The sequence below is a fragment of the Sinocyclocheilus grahami genome, unplaced genomic scaffold (genome assembly GCF_001515645.1).
Source record: "Sinocyclocheilus grahami isolate Dianchi unplaced genomic scaffold, SAMN03320097.WGS_v1.1 scaffold556.1, whole genome shotgun sequence".
NCBI classification, from domain to species: domain Eukaryota; kingdom Metazoa; phylum Chordata; class Actinopteri; order Cypriniformes; family Cyprinidae; genus Sinocyclocheilus; species Sinocyclocheilus grahami.
In genome coordinates this window covers 260,046-271,105 of record NW_015505735.1, presented here as the reverse complement: position 1 = coordinate 271,105, position 11,060 = coordinate 260,046, and the positions used below count along the sequence as shown (strand labels likewise).

Sequence of the window (11,060 nt, the reverse complement as noted above, 5' to 3'; positions counted from 1 at the left end):
CCCCCCAATACAGTAAAGCTGCACATTTTAGAGTGGCCTTTTATTGTGGCCAGCCTAAGGCACACCTGTGCAATAATCATGCTGTCTAATCAGCATCTTGATATGCCACACCTGTGAGGTGGATGGATTATTTCGGCAAAGGAGAAGTGCTCACTAACACAGATTTGTGAACAATACTTGAGAGAAATAGGCCTTTTGTGTACATAGAAAAAGTCTTAGATCTTTGAGTTCAGCTCATGAAAAATGGGGGCAAAAACAAGTGTTGCGTTTATCATTTTGTTCAATGTGTGTGTGTGTGTGTGTGTGTGTGTGTGTATATATATATATGTGTATGTGTGTATATATATATGTGTATGTGTGTGTATATATGCACAAGTGATAGAACCAAGTCTCTACCCTATTGTTTGTCTTTTCATTCATTACACTTGCATGTATGTCACAATATAGAAGAAATGATCTGCCGCTAGTCTGCTTCATCGTGACTTTAAAGTAATAAAAAATGTACTGCAGTCAATTTCATTTATCATAACCTGCATCAAGAAGCTGAACATTAACATAGAGCTCTGTGACCTTGTGCTAATTAGTTCATTCACCCAGATCAGGCTTTCACCCCATTAACCTCTGAAGACCACAGTGACCCCACCATCTTCCTCCGATAAAGTCTTGCACAACATCTAAACGCATTTTTCCCAGTCTGAATGAACACCCCACCTTTCCTGATTGAAACTTTTCTCTTTAGAATGAGATTCCTAATAGATTAAAGAGATGATTGTTGTTGTTTTTCTGTCGTCAGTGACATTTTTCCACCATTCCTAATATCACAATAATGCTATTTTTGTGGAAGTGCCTAACTGAAACATTAGTGGCTGAATCTGTTTGTGTGCATCTAGCTGCTCCTGGAGTCACAGGTGAAAGGAAGGGTCGTCGTTCTGATGGGCTCTACTTCAGATGTGGCTCACTGTGAGAAGATCCGTAAGGCTTGTGGCTCTTATGGTATTCCCTGCCACCTTAGAGTCAACTCTGCCCATAAAGGTCCTGATGAGACACTCCGCATCAAAGCTGAATACGAGGGTGACCAAACACAACTACATAACTAACACTAAGAACAGAATGTCCATTCTGCAGACTGTTACCTTATGTAAAATGCATTTTAAAAACCTACTTGTGTTAATTACAGTGGTTAATGTTTCAAACATCAATATTTTAATCAAAAACATTAAGTAGAGTGTGAGTTTATTGCATAATTCAATACCTAATTAAATCTATCAAATTTTATTTATTTATATATCTATTTTTTTTTTCCTCAGGTGATGGCGTACCCACCATCTTTGTTGCAGTGGCCGGCAGAAGTAATGGCTTGGGTCCTGTGATGTCAGGAAACACTGCATATCCAGTTATTAACTGTCCCCCTATTACCCCTGACTGGGGTGCTCAGGACATCTGGTCATCTCTTCGCATGCCTAGCGGTACAGATCAATTTAACTGTCTTTAAACATGATGTGATTATCTGTTAGTAATTAGTGAGTGCTCACTACAACAGAGTCGGTCAAAAATACAGTAAAAACGGTAATATTGTGATATATTATTACAATTTTTAAAAGAAAATAGAAAATTCGACTTTGAAATAGAAATCTTTTGTAACATTGTACATGTCTTTACTGACCCTTCTGAGCAATTTAATGTGTTGTTGAATAAAAGTATTATTATTATTTATTAAAATCTTGCTGACCCCAGACTTTTCAACGGCAGTTTACACAGCAGTTATATTGTAGGTGTAATACTAAATAATCTCTTGTTCTTACTCTTTCAGGTCTGGGTTGCTCCACGGTTCTTTCTCCAGAAGCTGCTGCTCAGTTTGCAGCTCAGATCCTGGGTCTAAACGACCACTTGGTTTGGGTCAAACTTCGAGCATCCATGCTGAACACCTGGATCTCCCTAAAGCAGGCTGACAAGAAGCTGCAAGAGTGCAGCCTGTAATAAACCAGCATTTTAATTCCCTTCAACCACTACATTTCTGCTTACATTTTTGTGTATGCACCTGTCATTGCCTTTGAGCAAGCCTATGTGAAATGTGACCAAGAGCTCATTTGCAATAATACCATTTCTTGTGTACATTACGTCAATAAACATTCCTCAGTTACATTTGTCTTGGTGGTGGTTGTTTTCAGCAAAAATGAAAACATAATAAAAGCCAAGGGTGTTATAAACACTGTCCTAAATCATATTATCTAAACCCTGTTAACTTTTTGGTTAAAGGGGTCATATGATGCGATTTCAATTTTTCCTTTCTCTTTGAAGTGTTACAAGCTCTTGGTGCATAAAGAAGATCTGTAAAGTTGCAAAGACTAAAGTCTCAAATCCAAAGAGATATTCTTTATAAAAGTTGAGTCAGCCACACCTACCTAAAATGGCTCGTTCTAACACGCCCCCACATGTCTACATCACAATGTGGGAAGATTTGCATAACGCCACCCAAATGTTCACACAAAGAAAGAAGGCGTAACTTTAATTCTTGCGGTTGCCTCCGCTGCCATGTTGTGGAGTCGCTGTGTGTTTTGTTATGCAAGCGAAACTACTTTGTTTGGCTTTCCAAAAATGGACACGACTAGAAATCAGTGGTTAAGTTGTATTTACAACACTGTTCCAGAACAGTTCAACCCAAATATTCAGATGTGTGCTGCGCATTTTATGGAGGATGAGGACTGTTTCCTGAACCAGTAGCCTACAATGCGTCTGTGGCACAAAGGCTGTTTCTATAAAGTTGGGCAGTTCCAACTTTGCAAGGACAGTCTGGTGCTTCTGACTCACAGAAGGTAGGTATGTGGGGGCATGTTAGAATGAGCCGTTTAGGTAGGCGTGGTTGACTCTTAACTTTTATAAAGAATATCTCTTTGGATTTGAGACTTTCGTCTTTGCAACTTTACAGATCTTCTTTATGCACCAAGAGCTTGTAAACACTCTAAAGAGAAAGGAAAAATTAAAATGGCATCAAATGACCCCTTTAAGGGGCGTAACATTTCCGTCACACGCTTGAGGCATTCGGCCAATCACAACGCACTGGATAGGTGGCCAATCAGAGCACACCTCGCTTTTTCAGAACGATGAGCTTTGTAAAAATCAAGCGTTTCAGAAAGGCGGGGCATAGAGGAGAAACAATAATTGAATAATTGAATTTTTATTATTATTATTTTTTTACTTAAACCGCATAAACACATTGCATTACACCAAATACACAAAATAATGTTAATTTTAGCAACGTCATATGACCCCTTTAAAAAACATCCTCCGTAAAATGCGTCTTCTCCGTATAGAATGATTGACAGATAACTGCACAACTTAAAGGCAGGAAAGCTGGAACAGCTCAAACACTGAACAGCTCCATGAAAACTACGTTTGTACAAATACCTACACTAAATGCTTAAGTGAAGAATGCCATCGAAGGCGTAATTTTTGTCACACTGTACAACAATAATTACTATTTTTTTCATTATTGAAAGGGGTAGGTGTAGACGTTAATAAAACACAATGTAATAGGTATAAAATTAATTTCATTGTTCGTTTCCGGTCTCAGCTATATCCGGTTGTGGCTAGAAGGGATACAGCTCAGACCGGAAACGAACAATGAAATTAATTTTATACCTATTACAATGTGTTTTATTACCGTCTACAAAAAATAGTAAAATTATTGTTGTAGTGTGACAAAAAATGTGCGCATGCCCAGTAGCACCATACGTATCCCTTCTAGCCACAACCGCATAACACTGCTTAAGTCGATTACATCTATGTCGGTGTTTCATTGTAAAATTTACCGGTAAAAACAATTAACTCATTAGTATATCCGTATGATTATAGATTTTTCAATATCCGCAGATTTACAGGTCTATCTGCTGAACATCAACTGGTCCAGATTTGACTCAGTTGACTGCCACTGCAAGTAGTCAATAGATGGCAACAAAAGTTCAATGATGGGAACTCCAATTCGAATTCGTTCTATTCTTAATCTGCAGCAAACCCATTAAACTGAAATAAACTATCATTAATAATGAATGCGTTGTTTAAAGCTTTTATTGAAGACCTGAATTTTCTTGTGTTGGGTGTATGAGTGCATCTAAAATGGTAAGGTAGAATTAATAATTATAGATATCCAAACACATCAAAAAGTAACATATACATGAGGACCCCAGTATTATGTAAACAGGACATACTTTTAGATTATTTAAAGAATGGTAATGTCTTATACTGAATTATTCCAGCACATTAGAGAATTATTCAACACTAATTTATGTATTATTTAGTACTTACATTTAATTCATTAAAAATCATAGCTTTTTGACAGTAGGATATATCATGACTCGTTTTACCATACATTTGATAGAACTCATTTTTTAACCAATTAACAAAACAACCAACCAACGGCCAGTCTACATCCAACCCACCAATAAATAGCTAAAATGCATCAATGTTTGAACCCAAACCTACACGTTTTGTTTTTTTTATTTGTTTTTTTACAAAAAAAATTTTTAATTACTGAAATGTATAAAATTATATGTGTACAATGCTTGTTTTAGCGTGGCACTGCACATAATTCATATGGTTGGGGACAGTGAGTGGCCCCCATTTTAAAATTCAAGCTGGGCTCCACACCGGCTGGTGAAGAGAAAGTGAAGCGCTGCAGCAGGGAGGAGAAAAAGAGGAACAGCTCCATCCGTGCCAGTTGCTCCCCAAGACACACTCTCTTTCCTAAAAAAAATCAGAAAAAATTATGGGTAATCATAATGGGGTTTTATATAGGGGCTTGTAAAGAACTGTTAACATATCTTTGTATTATTTTCAAGCAAAAAGAGTTATTCTGTACCTAGAGAAAAAGGTAAAAAGGCATCTCTTCTCCTGATTTTGCCCTCAGCATCCAGAAAGTGACCCGGGTTAAAAGAGTGAGGCGTCTCCCACTCTGACTCATCAAACAGCACTGATGTCAAATTGCCAGTCACTATTGTGCCCTGCAAAAGAATAATTATACTCTTACTATGCTTAAATTAATAGATTCTAAACATAAATATCAATTATAAAAATGCAAAAGCTTAAATTGACAATCTTATAGTGCATTAAACATAACTAGGCCAACCTTTGGAATAGAGTATTCTCCTATCTGAGTATCTTCCACAGTAGCCCGGACCACATTTATTGGGATAATATTTCCAATCCTCTGTATCTCATGAATGACAGCATTGGTGTAGGGCATGTTGTCTCTGTCTGATAAAGATGGCTGTCGTGACCCTCCCACAACACAATCAATCTCCTCCTGAACTTTGGCTGAAAATGTAGAGACAGTCCAAGACAAAAATAAGAGTGTGAGTATATACCACATTTTATGTGCACAAGAATGTAGTTTCTCACAGTAAACTCTCACCCTGTATCTCAGGATATTTTATCATGTAGAGAAGACCCCAGTACAGAGTAGTGGAGGTGGTCTCAGTTCCTGCTACAAACAGATCCAGAGCACAGATGCACAAGTTCTCCACATCAAAACCAGCAGCTGTGTCGTCTTTAAGCTAAACAACATGATTGAGAGGTATTTCAATTCAGTCACATTATTATAACCACAGCATTCCACTTACTGACACCTGCCTAAGAAAGGGTCTTACTTTTTCCATCTCGGCAAGGAAGCAGTCAATGTAGTCTCGAGGATTTGATGGATCATAATCCACTCTGTGTGCATTCACCTTCTCTCGAATAAAGTCAATCACCTTCTGCCACAGAGTAATAATTTTTTTGTGCGGTCCAGGCACTCGCCGCATGAGCCATGGAAACATGTTATACAGCTAAAGAAAGAAGAACAATGAGCAGCTGAGCAGTGAAAGAGAGCAAAGTTAACATGTTAAAATGTAAAAATGTTTACTTGAGCGCAGATGCCTCCTTCCAAATACACAGCCTCACTGACATTTTTCAACAGAGTCTGGAAGTCATTGTCACTGTACTCAAATCGATTACCAAACACAAGCACACAGATTACATTTGAGACAGCGTTGTTCAGCAGTAAGCGAGGGTCAAATGGTCGACCTGGAACAGAAGTTGTTAATCACACTGTGCTTCTGATTTCAAATGTAATTTTCAATTGTTTTCAGTAAACAAACCTCAGAAAATACCTTGTTCATGTGAAATGGCCTCATTCAGAAAACAACATTCAAGAGTGATGGACGGCTCCAGGCTTTTCTTTCCCAGTCCGAAGTTCCGAAGAGTTGAGAGTGCAAATCTTCTCTGTTGCTTCCACTTATACCCACTGGCAACCACTAAACCTGATCACAAAACAGACCCTTTACAGTTAATTGATTCCTGATCATTAATGTTGAAATGTTAAATTATCAGTTTAACATCCTGATATTAGACTTACCTTTGTCTCCAATGATCTCATAAAATAAAGGTAACATGGGTCTATCAGCGAGGTTGTCACCCTGTTGTAAATACACCTCCTTCACGAGTTTATATCCATCCAACACAACAATTCTTGGTCCAAGAAATCTAAGGCTGAAAATCTTGCCATATTTTTCTGCAAACTGTAAAATATGATTTGTTGTCAGAACCTGAGCTCCTGAAATAACAGCATATAATCAGTATACTAAAGTATTATCTACTGTTTATAAATTAACTTAATTCTTTTTGCTAAATGATTTTAAGACGGTTACATGTTTAGGATATTATTGCATGTAGCAACGGCAGCATATTTATGTTCCCCAGTGCTACCCTGACCCAATTCCCATACCGTATAAACATGGGAAACATAAGAATCTGGGAACATAAGAATATTTACGGCAACTGCGTCACAACCCAACTTACACACTCGAACTAGAATGTAAGGTTCAAGTTGCTTCGCTTTATTGTTTATGCAACTGTAACTGTAATATGTTTATGTTGTAGATCTAGCTGAATACGCTCATGTAAAGCAGTTTCTTTTCGGTGTCGTAGTTAAATACAAACCTTTTCGACGCGATTAACGCTGTTTGCAGTCATTAACCACTATTTTGCATTTTCAGATTTATTTAGTTTAGCTATAGCTGTAATTGTTTACCTCTGTGAACTGAAGATGAATCCTACTATTGTCGATATGATGAAGGTCTCCTATAATTGGTAAAGACCATGGTCCAGGAGGAAAGTTCTTCGGCGCTTTATTTCTGATATAATCACTCAGCAATAAAAACACACACGAAAATATCAAAATACTCGTGATATCGATCCACTCGTAAAGGTGCAACAGGTCCATGACTGACACTTTGATTTCTTGGGTAGATTTACCTTGTTCTTCTTCTTCTTGTTGTATGATTTGCGGCAGCTTAGACGCTTCAAAGGCGTATTGCTGCCCTCCCCAGTTCATCTGAAGAACTCCATCTCATAGATTAAATCCTCAAATAAAGACCAGTGTGGAGTAAAAAACTTATAACAACCTTTGTTGTTTCATATTCCTTATTTTCAAGAATTGATTTTGATTTACCTTGTTAAAGTGCGAACAGGTATATAAAGGAAGTCGGAAGCTCTTAGCGGGCAGGGTCCAAATGGGCTGTATAAAGATGGGGACACTTTTTCATTGGACAAGTGTGTTTACTTGTCAGTGTGTGTAGTGTGCACTTACGTTATCTCAAAAGTTCCCAAGGATTTGTAAATCCAGAGAAATTCCAATTTTAAACTAGATAAAAAAGTTAGTCAAGACAAACTTTAGGTTGGCTTGAGAAAGCCTAGCCTGAACGTTTAAAGAAGTTGTAAAAGCAAGAAGTTTGAAAATTTAGATAGATTAGATAGATGTTGATAAAATTTCTAGCATGATTAGCATGTTTAAACATGATTGGCCAGTTACTAGCATATTGCTGGCATGATCAGCATGTTGCTAGCATGATTAACAAGTTTCTAGCATGATTAACAAGTAACTAGCATGTTTCTAGCCTGATTAGCATGTTGCTAGCATGATTAGCAAGTTACTTGCATGATTAGCAAAAGTTACTAGTATGTCGCTATCGTTTTCTAACATGATTAGCATGTTGCTAGCATGATTAACAAGTAACTACCATGTTGCTAGCATGATTAGCAAGTAACTAACATTTTGCTAGCATGATTAGCAAGTTACTAGCATGTCACTTCCATGTTTCTAGCATGATTAGCATGTTATTAGTACGTTGCTAACATGATTAGCATGCTAATAGCCTGTTTGCTAGCATGATTAACAAGTAACTACCATGTTGCTAGCATAATTAGCAAGTAACTAGCATGTTGCTAGCATGATTAGCAAGTAACTGGCATGTTGCTAGCATGATTAACAAGTTTCTAGCATGATTAACAAGTAACTAGCATGTTTCTAGCCTGATTAGCATGTTGCTAGCATGATTAGCAAGTTACTAGCATGATTAGCAAAAGTTACTAGTATGTCGCTATCATGTTTTCTAACATGATTAGCATGTTGCTAGCATGATTAACAAGTAACTATCATGTTGATAGCATGATTAGCAAGTAACTAATATGTTGCTAGCATGAATAGCAAGTTACTAGCATGTCACTTCCATGTTTCTAGCATGATTAGCATGTTATTAGTACGTTGCTAGCATGATTAACAAGTTACTAACATGTTGCTAGCATGATTAGCAATTAACTAGCCTTTTGTTAACATGATTAGAAATTTTAGTCTCATAAGAAGAAGAAGAAAAAGAAGCTTAAATAGCAGATCAGTTTCTCAAGCCAACCTAATAATGGCTCATCCCGGTTCATTGTCGCCTATCAATTATGTAATATCCGCGCTATCCTTTTCCACTTGTAGAAACTATGCATCTGCTATGATATTGTCTAAGGACAGCTATCTCTAACGGTTACAAGCACTGAGTCACTGTTTTCTAAGTGCAGAGTTTAAATGAGTTTAACTGCACACATAACGGTTCCCCAGGCCTATGTCCTGCCCAATGTCTGCATGTCTAGCCTTAGTGAGAAGCTGTTGTCAGGTATATGTTGCTTATGCTACTTATGTACAATGACTGTACCATGTATTGCAATTGCTTTTGAGTGTCGCTAGCTTATTTAACATCTCTGCTTATGCTGAGTGCCCTTCGCAGTAACACGGCATGAAGTTATATGTTCCCCATAGCCAGGACAGGACTTACGGGGCCGGGGGCCCCTGGGCTTGAGGTTATGTTCGGGCCCCGTACCTATACTACAAATGCCCTCAGCTAGAACATTATTATGGAGTAACACAAAATACACAAAAATTCAAATATGCTTTCAGGTTCATATACTGTATACAATTAATAGGCAACATGTCTAGCCTAGTCAAAGTTGAGATGTAATAGTAAATAGTCACTATAATACAATAAACAGGATGTGATCTCTCAGTTGAGAGATCAAAACCCTGAAATAACACTGAGCAGAAAAAAACAAAGAGATGTATTATTATGAAAATGTATTGTCATATCTGTGTCTTTTTATGTCAGATTCTTAAATTTAATAAATTCAATCTGAATAAAAAAACATGTTGGCTATTAACAATAAAATTAAATCACTATAAACAAAATCCATAGATGGATTTTGCACAAGTTATGTTAAGTTTAAATACATTTTAAAGTAGAAATATTAAATGATAAATAATTAGCTACTTTTTAAAAATATGAAACTACAACTGCCAGTAGGTGGCAGCAAGTGACTGTGTTAATGAGTAAGTTGAATCCATAAATCAAACGATTTGTTTAAAATGCTAATTCATTTAACTTAGCAACGACTGTACTTATAGCCTGTTTGAACCATTTACTGGTCCGTGTAATGCTGAGAAACAAAACACAATTTTGTGTCTGTGTTTATCGTACATTTGCCATCGTGCAGATATTCGGAAAAACAGGACTCTAGTTTGTGTGATAGGCTAACTCTTATATTTATAGGCATTCACTCATTAAATGCAGGGTTCGTTCAACCAATAAATTTAAATGACTTTTAAGGCAATATTCATGACCTAATGCTCCATAATTTTACACAAATGTTCAGATTTATCATAGCATATGCTACGGAAAATTAATGATTATTAATGCTATTTGTTTGCTTTCTAACAAGCACAGGCTGCGACTGTGCCAGACGTTACTTCATGCAGAGAACACAAGTTAGGCTACATAATCACATAACTGAATGGCAGAATGTTAAGTATAGTGTAATTAGCCAGTATTATAACTTAAACTCAGGACCTGAATTTTGTTTTAGAAACAGCTTTAGTGGAAAAAATACAGGTACAGAAATGCTGCAGAAATGGAATAAACTGTAAATTAAACAACAGATTAATTCTTAAAATTAAAGTTACAAAAGTTATTCAGTCAAGAGCAGTCAGTGATTTTGCCTTTTGCTGTTAACAATAACCTATAGGCCTAATTAATTAACATTGTTAACATTAACATTTGGTATGAAAGTGACAGCAGCTTTTAGTATACCTGCTGTCTGTCAGTCTGTGTTTAAAGAAAAAAAAAGAAAATCACTCTGCTCAAATCTGCTCTTGACTAAATAACTTTTTCATATTTAATATGGATTAATATATAAATATAATCTATATCTATGACTTTACATCATAGTATACTGTTCCTGAACAGTAGCAGCTCCTGTTAGTTTTAGGCTAGCCTACCTGAAAAAGTTAAAGCACAGTTTGTTTCATTTGTATCCTTGTGCTATTGCTAGTAACTTGTTCATTTATTACTGACCGTTTAATTGTCTTTATGTAACATTATTTATAAAAATGCAAGGTTACTTGAGTCAGAAACAATGAAAACGATAACTTTTTCTGGAGGTGTTTGCGCGTCTTCACGTGTGCACTTTGGATGCGACTGTAAGCGCCCAGAAAACTAGTTTGGAGCGCGCAAGTACCGAATGGTTTAAAAAGACGTGCAAATGATAAACGTTTGTGATTATGCAACACTGACCCGATTAGGCACGTGACAGTCCTGTCAGCGGAGCGCAAGTCTTGTATGCAGTGTGCAGCAGCTCTCTTAGTGCAGACGAGATGCGCTGATGTGAGGCAATTTTGAGAGTGAGAGCGAGAAGACGCGGTACAGCTGAACCAC

At 37.0% G+C, this 11,060-nt stretch overlaps 2 protein-coding genes across 4 annotated transcripts in view; one reads left to right on the top strand and one right to left on the bottom strand.

The window, feature by feature from the left end:
* Positions 1 to 2,147, top strand: part of LOC107556158 (multifunctional protein ADE2-like) — a 22,992-nt gene extending 20,845 nt beyond the window's left edge. For both annotated transcript variants that reach the window (XM_016239201.1, XM_016239202.1), the window contains exons 8-10: positions 891 to 1,071; positions 1,308 to 1,466; positions 1,811 to 2,147. In XM_016239201.1, the coding sequence (XP_016094687.1) occupies positions 891 to 1,071; positions 1,308 to 1,466; positions 1,811 to 1,977 (507 nt within the window). In that variant the 3' untranslated portion in view covers positions 1,978 to 2,147. The remainder of the gene's footprint in view (positions 1 to 890; positions 1,072 to 1,307; positions 1,467 to 1,810) is intronic.
* Positions 2,148 to 4,382: 2,235 nt separating this feature from the next.
* On the bottom strand, positions 4,383 to 7,549 carry LOC107556152 (cytochrome P450 2J3-like). Of its 2 annotated transcripts, XM_016239195.1 has the most exons (10): positions 7,484 to 7,549; positions 7,064 to 7,287; positions 6,389 to 6,551; positions 6,144 to 6,293; positions 5,897 to 6,057; positions 5,643 to 5,819; positions 5,408 to 5,549; positions 5,123 to 5,310; positions 4,856 to 4,997; positions 4,383 to 4,740 (listed from the first exon to the last, which is right to left on the bottom strand). In XM_016239195.1, exons 2-10 carry the CDS (start codon positions 7,253 to 7,255, stop codon positions 4,565 to 4,567), a joined length of 1,491 nt encoding a protein of 496 aa, XP_016094681.1. In that variant the 5' UTR covers positions 7,256 to 7,287; positions 7,484 to 7,549; the 3' UTR covers positions 4,383 to 4,564. The 2 variants fall into 2 exon arrangements, with proteins under 2 accessions (XP_016094681.1, XP_016094680.1); XM_016239194.1 differs by lacking the exon at positions 7,484 to 7,549 and having other exon boundaries at positions 7,064 to 7,422.
* Between the last annotated feature and the right edge of the window lie 3,511 nt (positions 7,550 to 11,060).